The following is a 26788-nucleotide window of genomic DNA, read 5'->3' on the forward strand; positions in this document are numbered from 1 at the left end:
TGCTTTCTTGCTCTGTAATATCCAACCCCCATTCTCAGCGCTCTCTCTCTCTCTCCATCTTTCATACACACCCTCTTACGTATGTGCAGTCTCCATAGTAACGCGTGGTATCACTATGGAACTGGTGGCCTAGCACGCTGCGAGCTGCTGTTGTAGTGGATTTACTGTACCAGCACACGCACAAAGAGCAGACAGCCAGCAGAACGCTGCCAAAGGGACTGAATGCTTATCAGAGATCATTCTTTATTCCCCCCCGATAATATTTCACTTCATCCCTTCGCTCTGCACCAAGAGGTTAAAACTAAAAAAATCCCGCTACTGCAGTCTCCAGTGCTCTGTGAAGATATTCACGTGTTAAAACATTAAATATCTTGATTTAATCAGGGGCAGAATGCCAGTGTGCAACTTTGCCCTCCATTACACACCGCGAGCAAGGTTAACCTCCCCATTTATTCAGTGTTTGCCCTTGGAGGCCACTTTTCTCCATGAATTTTGAAATTCATTAAACCCTGGGTGTTACCACGATAGCCCCGGGTTATTAATGAGAAAAGATAGCTTAATTGTTTGGTTATATTTAATAATACAAAAGGTCAACACAGGCACTCAACCCTCAGCAGCACGCAGGGCTCATTGTCTCCCACATTCACTCTGGAGTTCTGCTCTCTAGTGGCCAGAGGTGGGAAGAGCAGCGGGTGCAGGGACCTTATGGGTCTGTGTGAAGACATGCGGTCCTCACACTCTCAGGTGCTTTTTCTCAGGACTATGTTATCAGAGTTATCACGTGAAGAAGAGTCTGAGTCTTTTGTAAACAGATCTTTTAGAAGTGAAAGCCGTAGTGCATCCGATCATAATCTTATCTTGAGCTGTCAACAGATGCATAATACACTCAGCATTATATGTTTTATTATTAAACAGGTGTGCTGTAGCTTCGGACACTACTCTTGGCATACTGGTAGAGTTTATTGCACATGTTATGCACATTAGTGATGGGAACTGATATGATGTTAGTGATACTAATGCGATTATCGATTCTGTTTATCTCTCAGATTCTTAACCGATTCCTTAATTGAGTCCTGACACAGTGAAGAAATAGAGTAGAAAAAGCATGGGTTTCTTTTATTATCAGTTTACGGACGTTATTAAGAGCACTGACCAGTCTGGTTCTTGTAATGTCATAGTTACGTGACTTAGGGAAAAAGATGGAAATATAGAAGAAGTCTGTGTGGATTGTTCTGTTTTACCCAAACCATCTTTTTCTAAATGAAACCAAGTACTTCAGTTGCCTAAACCTCAAAGAACTGCAGGAAAACTGTAGAAAAAGAGAAAATGAGAAAAAAAGAGATTTAATGTTGAAGTAATAAGTCAACAGTATAACGTCACACAAAGCTTGGAGTCCTGTACTTAACCTGGTCCAATACAACCTCTTGCTTTAAAATGTAGATTTTTAGTTTTAGTTTTTGCCTTTTGCTCAGTTGCAATGACGGTCCTGCAGATACATTTATTATGATACTCTAGAAACAACACCAACACGGCGACATCACATGAACCAAGTTGTTCGCATATCGCTGTTTTGAAATGTGCAACTGAGAAACTCAGAAAAACACGCCAGCATCGATAAAAGCATCGACAAGCTCAGAGACGTGTGACTGAACTGTGTGGACGGTTTCTCAGCTGGAACTGGTTCTCGAACCCCCTCCCTACACACCACGAGTGCGTCTTGATGGCAGCTGACCCAACTGAATGCTTTCAGCTATTCCCAGTTACATTCTCACTCTCTCACTGTTTGTGTGTGTGTGTGTGTGTGTGTGTGCCTGTGTGTGTGCCTGTGTGTAAGCGCAGTGAAGGTGCCCCCGGGAGGCCACAGTAGACTAGCATTCTGGGGCACTACAGTAATTAATGTACCCATGGCATATTGCTACACAAGCATCTAAAGCACACACACACACACACACACACAGACACACACAACACAACACAGAAACACAGAGGCAGCTCCTCCGTGTGTGTGTGTGTGTGTGTGTATGAATGTCCTTGTGTCTTTTTTTGCTGGTCTTATTTACAGAGTCTGTAGTCGTAGGTTACTCAGACTCACCTGTGTCTGAATCCGTCGAAGTGGAAACATTTCTTTGCACCTGCACCTCGTCATCTCTCGTCTGACAGCTTTGATTTTCTTACATCACAGCAAGTGAAAAGCTCATCAGCGGCTGACTTTCACTTGCAAATGAGCACTTTAAAAGTCTTTGGTAAACTTCTAAGGAGTCAAATATAAATATAGTCCACTTTTGTCTCACAAAAACAGACAAAAGAGACTAAATGGGACTGGAGCTATATTCTCTTCTGACACTGAAAATCAGAGGCATTTGTTTTTACCCTGATTTCTTAACATCTCGTCTATTTAAAGTTCCACTTTTGTCACTGAATGCCATTTCTTATTTTTCCGTCCCCATCATTGCGCGGCTGCTGCTAAGAAAAAGGCACCAACGGCGGGATGGACATTATCAGGCCTTCACACATTTGGACTCTCTTTTAATATCGTCCTGGGCGTTTGATTAGCGTCGCTGTCGCACAATGCAGCCCGACTCTCGTCACCTCTCTCTGTCCTCCCATCTGTCAGTGATGAAACCAGCCCATCCTACTAAAGGGCCCCACTGTCTGCTTGAGTGATGGCTGAGGTTTATCAGCAGCGGGGACGACTCGAGCGACAACAAAAAAAAAAGAAAAAAAAAACCCCTGGGATCTGCTTCTGCTTGTGTTGAGATCTGCCTGTGTGTGTTTGCTCGTTGGCAGGATTAGAGGTATCGGATAGTGCCAGGCAGAGTAAATCAGGCCGTATAGATGTATACTACACAGCTTTTTCCGGAGTGCAGTAGAAGCGTACAGATATATACGAGGATAGGGACCACCATATGTCTAATACACAGTGATGACCAAAAGTATTACTGTGCTGCAAAGTACTGCCACTGATTCTTTACAGTATATAGTGCATGTGATACACAGTAATAGTGGGCACCTTCTCTATAAAGTGTGGTTTTAGTCGTGAGCTTGATGACAATATTAATAAAACATTTTCATTTCAATTTTTTTTTAAAAAATTTTTGTTTCTGTTAAGGAGTCTTGCAGAAACAGTTAAGCGTAAAATACTTAATAACTCAATCAGAAATGATTTTGGCGTGTAAAAATGAGGTTTCCTGTTAGCCGGAGGAGAAGGAGATGGAAGAGGAAGAAGAGGTAATTGTGCGGTATTGATTACTGAAGCACTACAACATTCCTGGCTGAACAAATGAATAATGTTACAGTGAGTACGTTTAGATTATCATGGGAGAAAAGGAAAATAAGCTTCACAAGGGGATTGTCGAGAATGTTTTCCATATTCCTCGACCGCTCGCTCATAAATCAAACTGCTCTGCTGCATGCGAGGATCGCTCTTTTCTCTCGGTTGTATTAAAAAAAAAAAAAACAACACCTTCTTGATAGTAAAGATTGCAGCTATGGATACAATCACTACTATATATATGAGGTCCCGGCTGTTCTTCAGTTACGATGATTCTATAAAGCTGCGCTCAACCTTGAAACAACTTTGGCGACCATGTTATCTTAGACCATGCGGGGGGTTAAAGGTCAGACTCCCTCCATCCCTCTCTGACAGTAAAAAGGAAAACAAATGCTTTTATCGGTCCAGCAGCGCCGCAGGTCTCGTGTCACTGAAGCCACATCCCTCCTTGTTAAATCAATATATCTGTAGCCGGCTTCCTGCACGGCTGACCAGCCAGCGTCTTACATTATCACTCGGAATGAAATATTTATTGTTATGCACTTGTGGCTTAATTGATTTGTTGCTCCACTCTGATGCAGTCAGATATTAGATAGTTAGGCAGTATAGAAATGCCTTCAGTCAACAATAGTTCTTTGATTAACAGTTTTTACCATTATACAAAACAAACTTTTAACAAAAATCATAAATGATAATATTTAAATCCAAAGAAATTATGGATTCTAATTGAAAATCAGTTGAGTCAAGTCACACTACTTAACACATAACATCTCGAGTGTTCAGCTGCTAAATCATGTGAAAAAGACCGACGGCAAAACTTGTGACTGAATCATAAATTCAGCTTCTGGTTAAAAAAAAAAGGTCCACGTTCAGTCATGTGAACTCATGTGTGGACTGAGTTTTCCCTTGAAGGGGTTGAACATGCTGCTGCTGATAGCCGGTCCACTTGCTCCATCTAGTGTTTGGAGCTGTGTACAGTCAGTAGGTAGTGGTGTGTACTGACCCTCACATGTACAGCTGAGTACTGTAAGGCTCACTGAGCTCATTGTTTAGACCATCACTGCATCCAGTGCATCAGTTCATCTGCTTTTACCTTCATCGTCACACCTATAAAGAGCCTTTTACGCTCAACGTGTACTTGTGTTTTAAATAATTGGGCTGATATGAGGCAGATCTGTGAGCACACACACACACACACACACACACACAGGACACTGCATCCATTGTGTTGACAGTAATTTGTGCAGTGAGGTTGATAAACAGTGTCATATTTGCTCAATTTTCTTTAGAAAAAAAAACAGCGTGTACATTTCCACAGAACAGAAAAGGGGAAAAAACAAAACAAAAACACTCTGCCTAATGCATGTCGTCTCTGATGACTGTCCATCGATATTTTTCTCTTTTTTTTTTCAGTCGAAAGCAGACGGGCCCGCATAACCGGTTTAGTCAGCGCATTATCGGATCATTTTACATCATTTTTTGTAACATGAGAGCAAAGTCTTCTCTGCCCCAAGAAGGAAGTCTCAGCCTTCATTTTCGATCACTTTTCCTTCAATCCGGCCCCGCAGAGCACAGCAGTGCCGGCGAACAACGCGTCCGACAAGACCTCTAAATGAAAGTTTAATGAGCGTTTTAGAATCATAATGGCGCGTCGCTAATGTCCTGTAATGATCTTCCTGCCGGTGGCCACGCCTCGATGCTTTTCTCTTTCCACTACGCCTCTGACAGCTGTCTGACAATGGTTTGAAGTTTGCTGATCGCACACTTCCTTCCACTCCACTTCACTCCACTGCAGCAGGACTGAGAGTCTCCCGCTGTGTGTCTGCTCCGCTGTAGACCATCATGAGTTTCCCTTTGAGAAAATCAGTTTCAGGTAGGCTGATGTTCCTGTTCTTGAAGTCGGGTCGGCTTCTTTTCTCTTTATTTCCCACATTTTTTTTTTTTTTTTTTTTTTTACATTTTATTGGGACAAGAACACCCACGTTATCTTGAGTGACATTGTTCATGTCTTTTATTAATGCTGGATGTGTTTATAAGACATTTATTTAGTTGGTTAAGTGGAGATTGCTTTTCTCTGCGCCCTCCTGGAGCTGTCCGGGGTGCTGAAGTTTTTGCTGCTGTACAAATGTGCTGGAGTTTAAACTCCTCTTGATTAAAAAGCTTTTATTCATTAAGAACTCATGTAGGGGATTTATATTTTAGTTGTTATCTCTTAGTTTCACAGTCATTTATTTTATTTATTTCTCTTTCGTGAGATTTCAGACTTAATTGCGCGACGCCTCATACTTACACAACGCAAAATCCATCTTGAGGTGTGTTCACAGGCGTCTATTATTAATCAGAGGAAATAAATAAAAACGTCCAGGACAGTTTTAGTGTGAGGACTGTAGATGGCACCATTGGCTAAGGCTGTTTTTAATGCGCTCCATCCAGGACTGAAGAGTGTGGAGGTCCACAGTCAGAGGTGGAAATGACTGAGACCTCAGAAACTTTTAGTCTGTGTATTATGATGACACACGATGTGTAAAAGTTATCTGAAGACAGACGTCTCTAAAGGTGGGGCGGCAAACATATTCATGTTTTTTTACTGGAGTGGAAGTTAATATTCATTATCTGGGAATGTAAGATGTCGTTTGATCTCATTTCATACGACAAAATCATTACTTCCATCATTACTCCACAATATTCAGCATCACAGCTGATATCCTGCTGCAGTTTTTAATCATATCTACATGCCAAAGTGAGAAATATTTAGTTAATCATCCTGAAAATGGGATTGTAGTTTTCTTGAATGTTGTAAAACTTGTACCGGATACTTTCTGTCCAGTCCTGTATCCGAAATCTGTGGCCACTCTCCCCCCTCTCCTCTCCTCTCCTCTCCTCTCCTCTCCTCTCCTCTCCTCCACCACCTCCGCCCCTTGATATGTTACATGAAGTGTCTCACATGTGCAGATTGTGTGCCTCACCATAGTTAGACTCGCCCCCCACCGTCCTGTCCTGTCCCTCCTCCCCACCGCTCGTCCTCCAGGTCGGGATGCTCTCAGCACCTCAGCTGAGTCTGTGCTTTGCGCTCGGCTCGGATGCTGGCGCCTCCCGCTCGCACACCTAAGCGCTGCCTCGCCTCGGAAAAAAATAAAGCAAAATAAAACGAGAGAAAAACAAATGGGATCCTCTGAGTGATGCGTTCACGTCCCGGTGCGTTGCCTTTTTGGAGAAACGCGGCGTAAAAGTCGTTTTTTTTCCCCCTCACAGCAGCCGCTCCAGAGGGTGGTGGAGATCACGAGGGAAGCGCGTAAAGAGCAGCGCGCACACTCCTCCCGGCTGCAAACAGGTGTCTCCATCCTTGTAGCTGCGCAGCGAGGCTCATTCACGACTGTCACCATGTGCGCGGCCATGTAGTTCAGTGGGATGATGCAGAAGCGCTCACAGAGACCGGGTTTGTGCGCGCTGGCTCTGATGCCGAGAACATGATAGAGGAGGAACATGCAGCTTCACGGTGGGACGCGCGTTTTTTCTTTTTTGTTAAGTTTCACTTTTTCTTTCTTGGAGCTACAACGGACCAGTCCTGAATAACGCCCGAATCGATGAAAACATGATTCATCTGGACATTATCTAACCGGGTTTATCGCTCCACTGGGACTATTTTATTGTCCACTCTTTTATTTCCCACTTGGCGAATTCCGTTTATTGACCGATTCTGTGTAGGTTGTTGTTTTTTTCCCTTCCACACCTGGACGTTTTTTTGAGGGTGAGATTATCTCCACGCTTCTCCGGAAGTTTTTTTTCCCCAGAACGCAGCCAAACTGGCCATGGCTGCAGCGATCGCCAGCTCCCTCATCAGGCAGAAGAGGCAGGCGAGGGAGCGGGAGAAGACTAATGCCTGCCGCTGCGTGAGCAGCCCCAGTAAAGCCAAGGGAGGCTGCGAGAAACCCAGCCGACTAAATGTTTTCTCCAGGGTCAAACTCTTTGGCTCCAAGAAGAGGCGACGGAGAAGACCAGGTCTGTGGTGCAATTTCATCAGGGCTGTTGTCCCTCATCATCACTGAGTCTCCATCTGCTGTAGGCTGCCATTGTATACCAAGTGGGATGTGTAAATTGAGCACTGCTCTGTATTTCCGTTAAGATTGAAGGGATTAATGAGTGTGCGGGAGTTGGTGTGAGGATGAGGGGGCTCCCTGATGCTGCTCGTCCACAGAGAGCTCACCTCGGACATGTCGGGCAGCTCTGAGGGAGATATTAAACCGACGCTTCATCCTTCACCGTCTGCTTAGTCAGTCCACACAGAGATAACAAGAACAGAGGGACACGTTCAGTCTGTGTTGGAAAGACTTCACTGTCACTTAGGAGTTATTATTCACTGTTCGAATGAAACTACATCGTCACTTTCTTTCTGTATTATCAGTTACTAAAACGTATAAATACCATCAGCACACGGTGCACTTGAGAAGATCACAGCCTGAATATACTGTAGTTTCATCATCAAGCTAAAATAAGAGCAATACGACACAGATTTAAACAGTCGCGTCCAGACTCTTATTCAGAATAAAATTTAGATTTAGATTTAGAATAAAATTTCCTCACACAGTCAAGCCACCAAGTTGTTTGTCAACTGAAAAAATACTTAGTGGCAGCTGTCACATCTCAAAGTTAAATGACAAGCATTAGAAGTATACCCTTATAAGACATTAAAGGTGTATTCCCAGACGTGTGAGTCCAGGTTCAGGGTGATTGCAGTGACAGAAGTGTGTCTCTGCAGCCTGAAGCACCCGGCTCTCCTACATATCCCAGAGCGGAAGTGACCACGGCTGCATATCTGTGATCTGATCACATCTTACTCAGGCCCAGAGCTCAGCTCTGTGTCCGTCCTGTCCACTGTCTGGATGTGTGCTGACAGAAGGACTCAGCTCTGTGATTTTCTTCCCAAGCTTTACTCAGGTTAAGGTGCATGTTTATGCAATAACTATCCTCCAGGGTTTTTAGTTTGTTTTTTTTTGCACCCCTCTCACTTCCAATTTCCATTTCTATCCTGTGGAGGAAGTGTCGAGTGCCAAGAAGAAGGCGTTGTCTGTGTGTGACTTACACATGGTGCTTCACCAAACACAACGGAAACTGGCAGTGTGGACTGTGTATGTAGTTTGTCTGGTAACGTATCGTGCACATGGTCACAGAGCAGCAGTGATTAGTAGATTTACAGAAAATTAGCAACTATTTTAATCATCAGCTAATCGTTTCAGTCATTTTTTTCCAATCAAAAACGTCAAACATCTGCTGGTTCCTGGGGATTTGCTGCTTTGCTTTGTGATTCATGACAGTAAATGTGTTTCAGACTGTTAATTGGACAAAAGAAGTTGTTTAAAAACGTGAATATGGGCTCTGAGAAAGTCTGATCAATTTTCGCAAGTTTTTGACATTTTAAAGAAAACATTTTCTGGAGTGACGATCAGAAGATTAAATAATAATGAAAATGAAAGTTATTTAGAGTCATTTATGACAGTAAATGAAGAGTCTTTAAGATTTCAGGGCAGAAAAGGCATTTTGAAGATGTAGGTTCAAACTGTGGTGAGCATTTTGAAAGTTTTCGAGACAGAGCATTAATTATGAATATAATCCGCAGAATAATTGATGAAGAATAACTGTTAGTTGCAGCCCTGCGGAGTCACGTTCCTGTGTGTTTACAACACTCGCTGACATGCGTACGTTTCTCAGTGGATGTCCGTGTGTGAGAATCATCCGTGTCGTAAGTCGATAATGAAATCGTAACAAGTTTTTGCAACAAAATCGTCACAATAGTACGAGTGCAGGAAGTCAGTTACCCTTCTCTGCAGCAAGAGTAACCTTGGTAAGGCTAGACGTGGCAGTACTGAAAGGTAAGTGAGATGAAAGGATAGATGAAAGGTGTGGTTAACCACAGTAAAGGACACTCCACCAGGGACAGTAACCAGGGAATGGAGAGCACTTAGCCCTCATCAGACATACCACTGATGGAACACAGACAGACTACATGGACACCTCCAAACTAAATCATCTGCCTGTTGAAACGATTGTCTTCTGGACTGAGTGACGTTAATAATAGTGAACATTTCCCCCCTTTTATAAGTAAAATTATAACTATTTTCAAAAGTCTATATTTACATTTAGTCTTGGTCTTATATCTTCAAACCGATTTTTGAAAAATACAGCTGCTTCTTCACTTCAGAATCCTGCACATTTTTTTGCACATCTCCTGAACATGTTATCGTGATTTTCTGGGAATCAATGCAGGTTTTTGCGAGATATTTCTCAGATATTCTACATATTCTACCGGGAGGCATAGAGAGAGAGAAACCGATGGTGACACGCGAGAAATTTCCTCGTCCGTCTTAGACCACTGAGCCACCACACGCCGCCTGAAGCCATTTTTAAATCTGATACTTTTTGCTATTGTCCATCTGTGGTCTTATTTCCCTGTTGTCGAGCCACATGAGCTGCTTTTTTAGTCACTGTAGAGGAAAGAGAGAAAGACTTTGTCAGCTTTCACAGATTGCCACACTTTTATCGTCAATTTCTATAAATCTCAGATGATTTTTCCCGGTCCATCAAATGTCTTACTTTATTTGTTAATATAGAATAGGATAGTGGCAAAGAGGCAGACACCATGATTGAGTGGTCAAGCTTTAGTTGAAATATCTCAGGCTGCACCTCGTCTAATGGCCGCAACATCTTGACCACAAAACCATCGAACAAGATTCCTTTTTCAAAAGTCTCTAATCTCTTTTCCACAACAGGTCTCAAGGATGAATTAGCCTCCTCTGACATGTTAATGGTGTTGAGTTTGGGTCTTGTTTGCTCGACTGACAGGTGTCTCAGCCCACCTCGGCTCCACTCGGCCTAACTACCCTTCGACTAAATTGGATTTTGTGGCTCCAGTGACTTCCAAAATGGCTGCGAGCAATAAAGTGAAACCGAAGCCTTCAAAATGTCCCTCTGGAAGGCAACGAGTGACATCGCGCCGCTACATTCAGGATTTTCTCCCAGTCTGTGGTTTCATTCTTTCCGTCTTCCTGTCTCTGTGCCCCCTCTGCCTCCACAGAGCCCCAGCTGAAGGGGATCGTGACGAAGCTGTACAGTCGACAAGGTTTCCACCTGCAGCTGCAGGCGGATGGAACCATTGATGGAACGAAGGAGGAAGACAATGGTTACAGTAAGTTTCCCTCCAGTATTTTGTTCTCCTCATTTTTTGTACACTCACTGCCATGATGTGCTTTTGGGCAGGGGGAACATTAAAGTCACTACTGTCATCATCTGCTACAGACAGGAAGGCATTAGCTGTATATAAACTTATAGAGTATCAACATTGTGGCTTGAGCATCAAATTCACGCCCTTTTAATGAGTTTAAATGGACAGCTCAATAAAAAAAACAACATATTTTTCCTCTTACCTGTAGTGCTACGAATACATTCAGATTAATTTGGTGTAAGTTGGCAGGTTTTTGAGACGTCTGCCTCACAAATAGAATGGAAATTGAGCGGCTTGTGGTGCTCAAAGTGCCAAAATTCATTCAAATGCATTTCCTTGAGACAACCCAGACACTTGCTTCGAGCAGTTTCAGGTCGGACCTGATGTACAGTTCAGCCATAACACAGCACGAGATGTAATCATTGACGTTATCCTCCTCAGCTGTGCTGGAGCTTCAGCTAGCTCGGTGAGCAAGCCTCTCATTCACGAGTAGATGGATCAACATGGGTCATGATTTCTGGAAAGAGCCATTGTTGTTAAACTTTCCCCCCCCCATGTATTTTTTTGGGAGCTTCGAGCACAACAAGCCAAGTATCATCTAGTGTAATTAAACTCGAGAGAAGGCAGACACCTCTCAGGCCGCCATCTCCAAAACTCAGCAACTCACATCACAACAATCTAGATGGATGAACAGCACTACAGGTAAGAGGACAATTATGTATTTTATTTATTTATTTATTTTTTTTTGCAGTGAGTGTTTCTTTAAGAGAGACACTCACTCAGATGAGATTACAAATGGTGAATTTACCATCTGGATTGCTGGATTTTGGTCTGGAACAGCATTCAGAATTGTTTGAACTTCCACTCCTGTGGATAAACAGTATTGGTTCCCTGTACAGAGGAAATACGACAATTCTTTCTTCTCCAGTGCATTTTAACTGCAGCAGTACACAGTATCTGTTTTTTTATGTAATCTAATCATTAGTCGTCCTATGGCAGCCTGAACACAAATGATGATTGGCTTTTTACCCCCTACACGCTTGCCTCTGTGGGGGGAGCCGGTTGTGTCGTATACTATGTATTGATGTGTCCCTATCGCTGCCATTACACCCACCTACTCTTTGTTTTCCAATATACAGAATAAAGAGGAGATCAGTGGAAGAGTAACAGCACAGCCACAGTAGAGCAGAAATAGATCACCTTAAAAAACTAAGACAGCTCTGTGAACACGACATGCTTTTAAACAATAGAACAATAGTGGTTAATGACCTTTGTGAACTCCACTTTGCCCCAATAAAGAAAAAAAAAAACAATACAGCTGAGGACAAGATCTGCATGGCACACCGGAACAGCTCCCATGTAAAACTTGCTGCGTAATCCCGACACTAAGCGGATGTAAACACTTCTGGAGAGTCTGAATTAGTACCTCTGCATTCAATTACTCCCTCGGTGGAGATGGTGTGTGTATCTTGCGTATAAATAGCAGCTCTGTGCAAGTGGGATGTTGTCAAAGCAAAACAACTTAACCACTACACAGAGCAAACTAGCGTACGTGCAGGAGTAGAAACTAAAATAATGACATTACGACTTTTACAAACACACACACACGAACACACACACACGTGCACACACGCGATATTATACTTCTCACACAGACCAGCCCGCCCGTCATGGCTGCACGGACACACTTTTTTTCTTATGACTTGCATAACAACTGGCCCGCGCTGGCACCAGAATAGTTTTTTTTTTTGAAGAGAAAATTAAAGAGTGCAGCTGAATAGGAAAAAGGAGAAAAGAGTGAAGCTCTTTGCACTGCTCCAAAAATAGCGTTGTTAGGCGCTGGGTGCGCTTGTCTCCATGGCGACGGAGAGCGCAGTCCTCTTGGAGCTACTGGTGTCTTGTGATGGTGGGAGAGGACCTACTCAAATGCACACACACACACACACACAGAAAACAAGAATTTGATCTTTGCACTGTACTGCTGCTGAGAGGACAGACTTGGCTCTTTGCCTGTGGTAAAGACGTTTTTCGATATTTCTGTGACATTTTCATTAGGAAAGCAAACACAGTCAGAAATAAACAAATCACAAGTTTCATAAATCCCAATGATTTATTTCCCATTTCACACAGTATCAAATGTTTTCTTGTGTTGCATCACGACTGAGCAAACCCACTGAGTCCCCGAAGGAAAAAAAGACAGCACTATAAGGCAACTATGTATTCTTTGTTTGGCAGAAGGAAAGTACAGTTGCAGTGTTCAAAACACAGTCTATTCACAGTCTTGTCCTCCATGCATTGCTTTTATACCTTTTCTTTGTAAATACCTGTGAAAGTTCAGAATCTGCAGATTTGGTAAAATGCACAATTTTCCAATTTATTGTCAGCAAGACTGGAGATAATGTTGATCCCAGACATAGTCAAAGAAATTGGCAAGTCGTCTGATGTGTAAATCACATGAAACCATATAAAAATGGAAATAATTGTCTCAAATTTCCATTCCGACAGTAAATCAAGTCGTAGAATCAAAAGAGTTTTACATTATTTACCTGATTTAAGCCTTACACTTTTCTTAAAGTAACCCACTTATCTCACATGCAGATCCACAGCACTTGAGCAGTGATACGTGCACAGAAGTGTTGTGTAATGTTGTCACAACGGCTTATATTATAGCTCCCAAAGCTACGTCGTGCTGTCATGTTTAGGCTGCCCTTATTGCAGTCATGCTGCTCACAGGCGATAGCTCGGCACCTTTAGGTTTGTTGTCCCACTGAATTGGTCATGACTCCGAGTTGGCCTGCAAGCAATCAGGAAAAATGTCCATCAGGCCTCGTCGCCCTTCACAGTCCACCTGGCTCTCTGCGCTGGGAAAGGTCTGTGAGTGGGTGGTGGCCCTGTCAGCCTCTTCACTGTGCTCAGGTGTTTCTAGGAGGCAGGAAGTAATTGAGTTTACCCTCTTGAAAGTCTCCATCAGTGCACAGCCTGGTAATCCTTCTGAAATGAAGTGGACTGCAGATGTGTGCGTGTGCGTCAGTGGTGGGAGTACGAAGGGAGAAAACTCTGTGAGCGGCGGAGAGCGAGAAGGGGGCAATTATAAAGACAAGAACCGCTCACGGAGCAAGATGTTTCGGGGGAGGAAGAAACCAAATCATCAAATCTGAAAAATGTGACACACACATAAGAAAAAAAAGAGACAAATTCAATTTACACAGGTCCCAAATTTGTTGAATTCATACCTGAAGCGGTCTGCAAATCTTATCAGTTTGACTGAGTTTTGAGGAGAGATTTTGTTATGAAAGCACTGCCTCGCTCGCTCTCAACGCAACACAGCCAAGACGGATCAATCTGAACAATGGTGCTTGAGAAAAAAGTTTGCTGATAGTGCCATCTGTAACCTGTAAAAATGATTTTTTAGCAAGTTTTTTTTAGCGCCTCCGCACTGCAGTATCGAAGAATGCTCCCAACAGACATTTGTTCAAATGAATATAAACTACCTAAACAAACGAATTACGTGTTCTTTCCTCACTCCTCCTCTCCGGGAGGAAATTGTGTTTAAATGAAATGACTGAGTGTAGTTGATGTTGGGTGTGAGAGAGGATGTTGCCACCCATAATCAAGCAAATATAAGATTATCATTGTTTTAATAAATGTGCTCCATTAGTAACAGTAACAATATAAACAACACAGATATTGAAGTTATAAACAGCAGGTCTTATCTGTTTGAAATATTTATTTTAGTGGCAGCAGCTGCTACCCAGGAAATAGCTGCCAAAGCAGGCATCACTAAAGATGCACCAATTTGTCATTTTGTCAAGCTTCAAAACAGCGAGTGGTGCGTCTTTCCCCGGGGAGCCATCTTATGACTGCTGTACCATTATAGGCCTGTCACTATATGGGTTTCAGAAGTGCTGCAATTTTGAAGTTAGTTAGCAAAGTGACTCAAACATGCTGTACTTGAGAATATAAGATTTAAGATGACCCTCCGCCATCAGTATGAAGAAGTCAGTTTAAAAAAAGAATAATAAAAAAAATGCTCAACATTAAACACTCTTCTTGTTATATAGTATTATACAACGCACTCGACTAATGCAGTATAGATCTGTGATGTCTGTTATGGAAAAGTTGCTCCGGATCAACCGAGTCATCATCCGTGTGGGTGATTCTCAAAAGGCTTCCAATTAGACTCATGGGACTCGTCCACAATCCTGACATCTGTTAGCTGGTACAGTTGACATACTCTGCCTCCGATTATTTCAAACGTGTCACTGGGGACATGAAGAGTACGCTGAAGACAACCTTCTATGTGTTACTGAGGAAACAAAAGAGACAGAAGCAGAGACCTACTGTGAAAGAGAAAGGATAGAGAAGCAGAGAGTTAGGACGGCTGAGAACCACAGAGCGAGCGATCCCTGGACGTAAATGCTTTTCCACTGAACCGAGAATGTGCTGGCACCAGCCGTTTACTCTACCAAGTAAATACATTATGCATTCATATGGCTGTTGTTTACAATGAGAGCCCAGCGAGAAGGAGGTCTGCGGTGTTAAGGCGATAAGGGCAGATGAAATAGCCCATCAGAAAGCGTCTATAGCGCACTTAAAGGAATCTGCAGATAGGGATCTACTAAGTGGTTGACGAGGGGAACTGTAGTAAGGACACACTCTGACTCACAGCTCAGCACTCTCACATGTGTGTTTGTATCCTAACATGACATCGTGCAGTCTGAACAATCAAGAGCGGAGAGTGTGATGAATGTTATGATTCTCCTGTGGACATTATTGGTCCTATCAAAAAGGGAAAAAAAAATTAAAAATGTGAAAAAATAAAAATAAAAAAACACAGCAGTGATGGTGGCATCACTGTTTGGGAGAACGTCCAGCAACAGTCAGAACAAAAGGCGAGAAGTATCTTTTTCTGGGATAGAAGCACGACTACAGATTTTCAGGTGGATGTTCATGTGCTTCCCTCTCTTCAGCTCGTGGGTTCTCTGCCAGCACCTTATGAAACACACACACACATATACAAACACACACACACACACGTATACAGTACAGGATGACATTAATTAGATAGCGGTGAACCCCATTGACCAGCTGGACCGCTGCTGGCTCTCTCAGCCTCACGACTCAGTCCCATGATCACACACAGGTTCATATACAGCGTGTGTGTGTGTGTGTGTGTGTGTGTGTGTGTGTGTGTGTGTGTGTGTGTGTGTGTGTATATTTGAGTCCAAGCACAGAGTTATGTGAGTGCTTCCTTCCTGCACTCATATATATAACGCCGGAGATGACGGGATAGAGAGAGCAGCATTGTGAGATAACAACATTTGGCTACGCAATTATTTTTTTACATTTGGTTTCTTTCCACCTCAACAAATTCTACACAGTGTGTTTGCGATACTAAGCCTTAACAATGCACAGCCTATGATTTCACTTCTTGTGTGTGAATACAACAATATTGTGAGCTCCTTCCTCTGTTTCTGTCTCTCGTTTCTGATTTTTGTTCACTTGCTTTATGAAACAGTCTCAGGAGAGAGGGGCTGAGTCCCTGAGCTTATGTTGTACCTTTTTTTTTTGTGGCTTGGTTTTGATAACTCACTCTTCCATCCAGACAGAGATGGGGGACACTAATAACTGTTTTAACCCCTTCATGGTGAATTATACGCAGTAAACCTGAAAGCGCTCACTACACTTTGAGCTTCTTTTACCTGCTGCCCTGTCCTGAAAACATTTCAATTCAAGTGTCAAAGCCAGTCATGAAAATGTAAACATATAAATGTTTATTTCGAGATGTTCTTATTTAACCATGTAAGTGTATCAAATGGAGATGAAAGTGCACGCCGTGTTCATTCTTTGTGTCTGTTGTTCATCTCTTTCCAGCCATGTTCAACCTTATTCCAGTGGGGCTGCGAGTGGTGGCCATCCAGGGGGTGCAGACCAAACTCTATCTGGCTATGAACTGTGAGGGCTTTTTGTACACATCAGTAAGTGTCTTACTTAATATACGCGTGAGTGTTTGTGTGCATGTGTGTTACTCCTAGTGGCAGACTTTCTAGTCAAGCTCATTGACACATGATGTTGGATTTTGCAGACATGCATTTGCACATTTTTTTTCCAGCTATTTGCAGCCAACATTTGTTCCCTCCTGTAGTGGGAATAACATATTGCTTTGCATACTTGCATCGTAATGGCTCGCTAGCAGATGCACTTTTCAAAATGTAGACATTCACCGGACAAAGTAAGAGAACTATTGAGTCAACAGTTCACACACACACACACACACGGTTAATCATCGTCTTATCAACCTTCATATCAGCTGAGCTTTTCATTTCAGGGTGATGCGATATTTCATTTTCAAGCTTCTATCGGCTGATCCCAGCAATGATGTTGTCATACATCCCTTGTCCAGCTGTGTGCACAGACTGTGAGGTCCTTGGCAGACATCTGAATTACTACGGTGATGTGTGACTGCAAGAAACTCAACAAAAAAACATAAGCCTTGATCATAGATACTGAAAATGTAATAACACATATTTAAGTGAGTTTTAGCAGAGATTTCTCTTTTATTTCTTTATATTTACTGCAATGTGTAACTCACTGTCACTGTGCTCACCAAGGCACCATAACATTTACCCTGATGGAAGAGAAGCATCATCTTGTGATATAATAGATATAGTAGATATAAAAAAATTCAAGGATTGTGTAAGCGGGCGGAGCAGTGACATATCCAAACGTGGCAGCTGGCTCTTCATCTTTGATTAAATGTGCAATGTTATGAATAATTCAGTTGCAGGCCGAATGATGTCCCTGTTAGTCTTCCTCCCAAATGCCACCATCTCATTGTGTGGCAGGCGTCAGTGAGGAGACTGACAGGCTGGTTGGATGTGCACCCAGAGGGCGTGCAGCAGACACACACATTCACTGTTAACAGACGACCCTCATAGTCAGATTAGTAAAGATTGTTCAGTACGGTAAAGGTCTCAGCGACAGACACAATGGTGATTGATAGAAACAAGGTCGGAAGGAGCGAAGGAAACCTAATGATCTTGTAGCTTTTTATTCTGCAGCTGCCACTGACAAATTATTTAGCTCGTAGTTCGGGCAGTAATGTGACAACGGAAGAAGCAAAACTTATGAGAAAGAAACGCAAATAGTTATTCAGTTAGATCAGGCTCGGCTATTTAAAGGGAGCTCATAAGCAATCTGAGAAGGAACACGGACACTGGTCTGAGGACTGATCCACTTAAAACACACGTACATGTACATTCGATTTAGTAAATACAATGGAAAAGGTTCAACAAATACTCAGTTTTAGACTGAGATTCTGGAGATGGCTACAACAGCAAGCAGCAATATATCACTATCAGCAGAAAAACAGCAAGACCTGTCGCAGGATGTCATTGCCAACCTGTGCACCTGTATAAATATGGATGTATCATTACAGGAAGTTGGTAGCCCATGAGCTGATGCACCACTGACAGGGAGGCATAATGAACCTGCTGTCAACAGAAATATATTTACTAACTCAATTTTATTTTGCAGCCAGCAGTCATGTTTAGAAACAGAGATCTTATCCGTCGTAGTACTTGTAAGACCAAAAGAATGACAGCATAATCACTGTAGCGACTGTGGCGGGTGATTGTTTGGTCTGCCTGTAATTACATTTTTAATGAGCACTAGCATTTATTTGACAACATATCCATGGGGGTTGCCCCAGCTAAGCATTCCTGAGGGGGAATATGCAGGAATAATTGAAATAAAACATACTCCTTCAACCCCTTCCCACAGCACACACACACACACACACACACACACACACAGACACTCATGCGTTGTACTTAACACGGCTCCCCAGCAGTCCACAGCTCCTAGTGAGTGATTTTAATGATATGAGCTTGGCTGTCAGTAATTAAGCATATGCAGCAAGCTGTAGGATTAATTTAATAAAGATGGATCCTGCTGGCAAAGAGCTCTATGAGAAAAAGAGGCGGCAGAAATATTGGCCTACCGCTTAACTGCCCATTGTTGCTATAGTTTCTAAAAACAATTTGGTTTTAAGCAGCTTACACTTCCTTTATATTAGCATAATATTCTTGATGCGTTTCAGTTTTTCTTCTGTCCGTTGTTCTTCACTGAAACTGCTCTCCTCAAAGTCTTCTTTGACATCGTAATTCGGGTTGCGGCTAACGACAGCGGAGGCACGTCCGCTCTCATTGGCTGTAGCTCATTGCATGGCTCCCCGACACAACCAGATTATTCGCCTGCTTGATCTTTTGGGTGTCCGCGAGGCATCAGTGACCTCTCTGATTGCTCTTTGAATAGTTCACAAATGGGGATTGTTGCTCACAGCAGCAAGTGCTAATTTGCCTCTGATCTGGGGCCTTTTTTTTGGGGGGGGGGGGGGCAATCTCGATACCTGTTGCCAAGTGGAGAATCAGGACTACCATCCTGTAGTTTGAAGTCTGCGTTAGGCAGAGTTTAGATATGACTGGGCAAATCCAAGTGCTTCTTTTGACAGTTTTTCAAGTTGTCGTTGCAACGCTGTCTTGTGGTGTCCCCCAAGGCTTTGACCTGGATCCTGTTTTGTTTGCCTTTTCCATGCCTTATACTTGGCATGATTTCATTAGTATTTTGATTAACTGTGCAACCTTAGTTTAAAAGCTCTATCTTATTACTGCTATTCATTGATATTGTAAACACATTTTTCCTCATTGTTTGTCAAGATGAGCTGGGCTATATCAACAGTTTTAGTGATCCAGATTAGAGCTACTACTGGTACCAATCCTGATTTCTTTAAACTTTGTCCTTAGCTCAAGGTGGACCAATTTTGATATCCTCTGTTTAGTTGTATATTCTTATATGGTGTCTCATATTTCAGGTTTCTGTGCTGATCTTTGAAGCTTTTTTCTGACATCTGTCCAAGAAAGATAAGACAAACTGTGTAGTACAAGGTAGAAAGAACTTTGTCATTGCTCTGCAGAGAATAAAAACATAACATAACACATTCACAAAAAAAGGGAATCAGGATTAATAAAAGAACTAGAATCAGTAAGCAGACAGAGCATTTGAACCACAATCAATACAACCTAAAGAATACTAAATTCCTCTGGCACACACTGAATTTGCATGTTTCTCTGATTTTTATGGTAAAATATGAAAGATTTGTTTCATGCGGTGCAAAGCATAAAAGCCGCAGTCTAGAGAGAATACTGCTCGCTGAGTATATGCTGTTTAAAATAGCCCTCGTGTGAGATACAGTACATCTTGTAGGTGTGTTAAATTGGAAGAATGCAGTTGGGGGGATGGGATGTGGAGCTCACCGTTTCAGCTAAATTAGAGTGGGAATTGAATTGAATGTGTAGCTGGGTGCCTAATAGTGCCTGTCTCACTTGGATTGCTGCTATGGTAAAATGCTGCCTTGAAGCCACGTGTGAAACCAGCCAATAGCAGGTCAGCATCGGAGGGAGATTCCCAATGAACAGTGGAGGGACAACAGATGATGCAGTTCTGGGTGGGTGGATGGGGGTGGGGGGGTTTAGGCGCTGCTGCTGCGGCTTTATCCTATATACATGTGGCTGCTTACATGCATGCATGAATGATAAATGTGAGTGAATGATAAGTGATTATTTGTGAATATAATAAATAGAATTCATGTGATTTACATGTATATGGAATTTACATATTTGACACAAATTCTAATGCATACTAAATTATAGATTTGCATTCATGTTTAGATTTAGTCTGATGTTACATACGGTATTTCCTTTAGTAGCGTTCCTTATAGTGGCTTTTAGAGTGTAGACTCACATATGCATCTGCTGTATGTGCAACCGTTTGTACATAACTGCGTTCTGTATCTATAAGAGCACACACTAAGGAAAAGAGAGAGTGAGAGAAAAATGAGTAGTGAGAGAGGGAGTTCACATGTGTGGGTGAAACAGAATGCACCAGTGAAAATATATTCATCTGTCAGCGTCAATGTGTGGGAGAGGAAGAACCAATTAATATGTATTTTACTTTACTATTCTCTCTTGAGCTGCGTGCCCCTCTTCTTTTGCAAAAGTAATGTGAGCGAGAAAAGGAAAAAAAAAAAAAAAAAGTGTTGTCATCATAATCTAAAGCAAGCTGCAAAAACATAGTTACCAGCAAAATACCCTCTCGTGCATCCATAGCAATGCAGGGAATATTTTTTTTAGTGAACCGGAGGTAAAAAACACATTTAAGCTTTTTTCTTGATATGTTTACAGATGTGTGGGTATAAATTTAGATCGTGGGCTATGTGGAGTCCACATAACTCACGAGGTGCCTTTGAAGTGGTGTTATTAATTTCCTGGTGGGTCATATTTGAATAAGTGTGAGTCACCGAGGCTCCAGTTGAGTCTCGTCTAGACTGCTCTGTGCGAGTGTGTGTAAAATGGAGAGTTCAGGGCTCCTGGGGTGGAGCTATTTATCAGGTTAGCATTGAGGTTTACAGCCTCCTTTTTTTTTTTTTTTTACCGAAATCACTGGGCCGGCTGAATCCCTGCGGCGGTCATACATCCTGTGAAAGAAAGAGTTCCTGCATTTGACATGAAACCCATTACATTCTCACTCATGTAAAGCACTCTGGATATGCATATTAAGAGGCAGCTGTGTGAATAATGCACAGAAGAAGACAAAAGATGATGATGATGAAAAAACAAAAAAACAACCAAAAAAAGGCTGCTAGATGAATGTGCCACCTGCTTTAAACTCTCACTCAAGTCACTTTAAGTATTTTCCTCCCATCGTTAGTCTAGATTTAAAGCTATTACAAGAAACTGTCATTTTATGTGGGATGTCTTTGGGGATTAGTGTCGTACTGTACCACCAGCCTAAGAGGGGCGTCTTTCCTCTGAGTCTTTTCAGCAAGACTCCTTAACTCATCCTCAGCACCCCCCAAAAAATGTATTTATTCAATTAGGTATCCAATTCAGATTAATTGGAATTGAACCCAGTGACAGTTATTAAGAATATCCATTCTAGTTATACAAAACAAGTCAATCTTCTTATCGAGAGTCTCATTTGCTTCTATGTATTGCTTCTCAAATTGAGACTGTTTCATAACCAGTTAAAAGTTCCTTTTAGCAGCTTTAAGTATAAATTCAGGCAAAAGAATGAATCCCTGAAAAGGGGATACAGAAGTTGTGTAAAGGCATATTTCATCCTTTAGACTATTACAATAAAATCATAATTGTAGGTGTTTATAACTATAAAAGGAAATAGAGACAGAAAACAGCTGTAGGTCACTGTACATGTACATTATGGACGTCTTTTTAGTACGCTCCTGTTAGATATGTAGTTGGCTCACACCCATGCCTTTTCAACCATTCAGCCTGCACAATGCCTTTGGTAAATAACCACTGCTATACGGTTTCACTCCATTGAGCCGTGTCATTAACTAGTTTGTGTTGTGTGTGTGCGATTTGGCCTGAGTGTGTACCCTGTGTGGGTGTGTCTGTTTGTGTTTCATATTTGCAAGAGTCTTTTCCACCAGCTTAAAGCTCTCCAATTTATTCCCAGACAAATGAACACGGTGAGTGTACTTTATCTTTAGCTAAAGAAAAAAAAGGTGCCTTTTAATCCACTTCCACTCCCCTGAAAAGACTGGGACATCGAAAAGCCGGCTTTAGGACGATTTGTCTTCACTGGCCAGCCATTCTATTAGCCTTTGTGTGCCTCACAAGCACTGATGTGGCTACAAAGACACCACCACAGCCCTCAGCCATGATTTCATTGGCATAATTGGTGTCATCTTAGTTTCGATATGGCAGCTGAATACACATGGGGCAGTGCGCAGCATTGATTTGGCTCGTCTGGTGCAAAATCTGGCCAATATCTTTACAGAGGAGATCAGATCCATTATGCCAGTATTTCTCTTCCCGCTGACTGGATCAAGAAAAACACCATTCGTCTGTAATTACTCCCCCCAAGCCTACAGAATGCTGTTTGAGAGTGCATCATAAATGATCATGTTTTCTTGACGTGATCGCCTTGCTAATGATTATTCATTTCACAGTTACCCTTACAACTGCTGAATAGTGTAATTGTATGATAGAGTACAAGGGGTTTCCTGGATTGGTCAGTGTGTGCCTGCTCCGAGTGTTTTACGATGATGGATGTGAGAAACTGGCACCCTTTAGTATGTTACGCAACACTTGCATCCGCTTTTAAATGTCTCTTTCGTATAGGCAGTTATTGGATCGTAAAAACCTCGAGGAACACTGCCATGAAGCTGGGATTCCCCCTCGCTGTAAAATACGAGAGTGTTCTCTGCCGCTGCCTGCCCGTTGCCCATGACATCAAATTGGCTTCACACAGACGGACGATTGTAAATGTATATGGGTTTAAGACATTTCTGTATGCAAGAACTGATATTATTGTGAGATCGAAGATGTTATTCACGAGACAGTTCAGCCATGTTTACATGTCGAGCTGTTAAAGTGAACATCGCCGCACTGAAATGAGATTTACATGCCAGTAACTACAGACCTTTCTAGAAGAGAGAAGATGATGAGGGGGTGGGAGGGAAAGATTTCTGAGGCAAATCTCTCGTGCTTCTAAAACCCCGTCATTCTGGATAAACTGGTGACTTTGCAGTAGTAATGGCAGTTATCGGCTTCCTGGGTGGATATGGTCATTTTTTTTTAAAAAAATTTTTGGCGTGATGCCATTAAGTGTGTTAAAGTACCTGTAAAATATGTCTTTGTTCAGTCGTATCCTGCACATGAATACCAATAAACCCTGAGAATAATATGTATGCATTAATATAATGTAAATGAGCAGGACAAGGTGAAGCTGTTATGTCACAATTAAAATGAGGTGAAAAAATGAAGTTGGCAGAAAGCATGAATAGAAGATCCTAAAGCTTTCACTCTACAATTCTTTCTTAAGATCTTCTATAAAGGTCTATAAACTAAAATGAAAACACTACTTTTTCCCCCACACAGAGGTTGCAGAAAACATAGAACGAACTGTGTGTATTCCACTTCTGTGAAATGTGGAGAAAGTATCTCGCAGGGCTCCCAACAATACAGCTACTAATTTTCTCATATCTGTGACAGACTGATACACCAGGGGAACGTATGCAGCTTATATAAAGATCCTAACAGCACTCAGTACGCTAAGACAGTGCTGTAACACTTGCCTGGACATTGTTTAAGTGAGGCCGGCAGCTGTGCATCATTTGGACAAAGACTTGTCATAGCTGCATATTTCAAGGAAAAGCCCATGTAGTGTAATAGGATCGTTAAAAGTCCATTTAGACAGACCACCATAGAGACATGGAGGGGAGGGAGATGACATGACTGATATTATTTCAGTGCAGATAGCGTCCTGCTCTTTATTTCTAAAGTGATTTCCCCCTCGCTCCATCTGGCACTGAAGTCAGTGATTAAAGTGATGAGAGATTTTTTTCACAGAGAGATTGGTTTCAGTGAACAATAGATATGCTACTGACTGATGAAGACGTAACTGGAGCCCATTCAAAAGAAAACTGAATGTTTCTGTCTATGACAGTCCTTCTAGAATAGAAATGGGGATCCCCTGCCATTTTGGCCCCTCCTTGTGTCAGTCTGAGCGAAGGCTGCTGTCCACAGACCCTCTCCAATACAGCAGCGCCAGCCAGCAGCCTGTCCTCCATCTTGGCCCTCAATGCACTGTATCTCTCTGTATGTGTCTGTTTATCAATAGACTCTTATTCTTCTCCAGGGCGGGCAGAACCAGCCAAGTCCACATAAGCTCATTATTAGAGGTAGAACAGAACTCCTGGCTCAAGAGCTGAGCAGCCCGTTGTTTAGCTTTCAATTGCTGCTTGTGCATAACTGAGATGGATGCTGCCAAAGCCTTTCTGAGACTGCTGCGGCTGCTAATCAGAGTCGGGCAGGAAGAAAGACAGAAGACAGTGTAGCACGGAGGGTGGTGAATAGACAGTGTATTAACAAGGAGGGTTGAGAAAGCAACACAAGACAAAACATCTGATGTACTGCTTATAATTACATAGAGAGGATAGGAGGTGGAAAATCTAAGATACCTTTCACAGTAAAAAGCCTCGACGTAACACCGAGCACCATTGACGCTCCTTGTTCCTTACATTTCATAGCAACCTTGTCACAATACCTGAATATTAAACTTTGTTACAAAACGGTACACTATATTTTTTGATACCACGGCAGCAAAGGAAAAAGTCCTACACCCCCAAAATAGGATCATTTCTTTTTTTCTTAAATTAACAATCCAACAACAGAGTGCTGGCACAGAAAAGGTCACCACAAACCAAGATTTTTAGAAAAATGTTAATATCTGTGTAATCTTAGGTCTGAAAATGTTATTGTAGATCCTCCAATACAGCTTTGAGACTTTACATGCTATCCAGTCATTGTTGTTTTAAAAAAAGGGCATCTCAAGTATCATTAAGTATCTTATTTTGTCGTCTTTATGTTCAGTTTCTCTTGATAAAGCCATGATCTGAGGGGTACAAACATCTTCCCTGACATTACACTGGACTGGACTGGAAGGACAATGCTGAGTTTTCATTTTTTCACAGAGGACTAGTTTCTTTAATATGTGCAGCAAGACGTAGCAAATCCTTTTTCCACTCTGTTGTTGTGAGTGCAATATTGCTACAATCTGCTGGGACAGAAGCAACAAAGCTGGTGATACAAACAAACCGAATACACTGATCAAAGACACCGGGTCGGTGCTGGAACTTCTCTGGAGCTGTTAACAGTTTGGAGAGAAGGATGCTGCGCAAACTGCTGTCATGGAGAATGTCTTATATCCCCTTTAGGATCTATTAGTAGAACTGCAGAAATAAGAACTGCACTAAAGAATTTACTCAACTACAGTGTTTGCTCGAAGGAATTGCATAATCCCTTAAATAGGCTGTGTACCTACATCGACATAAAAAAAAAAGACTGGATCTTAAGCACTCATTGATTGTGAAGAAAAATATTACTATGATACATTCATGGATTAACTTATAGGTTTCCATAATTAACTTAATTGTATAAAAAGTGTTTACAGATTACAACACAAGCTCATGTGGCCATTTCTTTGCGTGAACAAGATCTTGACAAAGGAAATCAGACCCACACATTGTGTCAAACATCACACGGAAACAAAATCACATTGCAATAAGAATTGCAGATGCACTTATGAAAATAGATTCACTTTATCTAACTTGAAATAATACCAGCATGACCATAAGTACATCGAAAATGATTTGGTCAAAAAGCGATGCTGTTACGTGAATTTTGTACCAAAAATATTATAACTGTGGATGGTAGCCACTTGTTTGGGCTGTTGCTGTTTCCAAACAGCTTTAGCAGAACTTTTTGTGCGGACCAAGCAGATTTTGTCATCCATGACTCACTCTAAAAACAGTTTAGGAGGAGGTTTCTTTGCAGCCTGTATGGATAGGAGGAACAATTACAGCAACAAATACGTGATCCCACTTATTGAAAGTACTATTTGAATACAGAAAATGTGTACCTATCATATAAGGCACAATGCAGTGAATACAAGACGAGGCCAAGACACACAAGCAATCTACTGTAGATCCCCATCTTGTCTTAGATTGAGGCTGAGATAAAAGGTAACCCTAAGTGCAGATATGGCCTCAAACATATATTGATCTCTTCTATGTCGCTGAAAACAAAGAACACTGTTAGTGACTGCAGATGTGCAGTCTGAGTCAAACTGGAGCTGGTGTAATCTTTCTGTTTCAACCTAATAATCTGTTTGTGAATTAAATATATAAAGCTATGCGGCACCCTTGTAGCTCAGCTGGTGAAGTGTGCGCCCCATGTGTAATGCTCAGCTCGTGGGTTCATGGGTTCTGATCATGATTGTTCACACATCATGAAGGCTCATGGAATAGAACATTTGCTTAATTTGTTTTTTGTTTTATTTTGTCCTGCATCTTAACCATACATTCACAAGGTTTGGACGCTATAGTCTCTATCCATATAGGAATAGTGAGTGCTTTATCAAGTGTTGCTTGAGTCCATTAGGCTTTAAATGTTCTTCAAGTGTTCTTGACTGTGCTGTATGTCGTGTGTCGTGTACTGTATATCTCACATTTGCTGGATATGGGAAGGGAGACATTTTTATGCTCAAGTGAGAGCACAAGAGTATGAATATTTATGGGTGTTCAGAAAGACAAAGAGCAGTCATTATCCTTACCCTAACCCTGAACATGAACCTTTGTCTCTCTCCAGAAACATAGGTTAAGAGTGCATGTTGCCAATTTACTTGACAAATCCCTCCTTTTTTTCCTTTCCTTCTTC

The 26788-nt window shown here is 42.0% G+C and overlaps 1 protein-coding gene across 5 annotated transcripts in view; it reads left to right on the plus strand.

Annotated features, from left to right (window-relative positions):
* fgf13a (fibroblast growth factor 13a) overlaps positions 1–26788 on the plus strand; it is a 109141-nt gene that overhangs the window by 74430 nt on the left and 7923 nt on the right. For 4 of the 5 annotated variants that reach the window (XM_037077351.1, XM_037077350.1, XM_037077353.1 and 1 more), the window contains 2 exons: positions 10341–10451; positions 16362–16465. In XM_037077351.1, the coding sequence (XP_036933246.1) occupies positions 10341–10451; positions 16362–16465 (215 nt within the window). Of the gene's footprint in view, positions 1–6332; positions 7271–10340; positions 10452–16361; positions 16466–26788 lie in introns of those variants that run through there. The other variant, XM_037077352.1, reaches the window with a different exon arrangement.

The sequence above is a fragment of the Acanthopagrus latus genome, chromosome 18 (assembly GCF_904848185.1).
Source record: "Acanthopagrus latus isolate v.2019 chromosome 18, fAcaLat1.1, whole genome shotgun sequence".
In the NCBI taxonomy this organism is placed as follows: Eukaryota; Metazoa; Chordata; class Actinopteri; order Spariformes; family Sparidae; genus Acanthopagrus; species Acanthopagrus latus.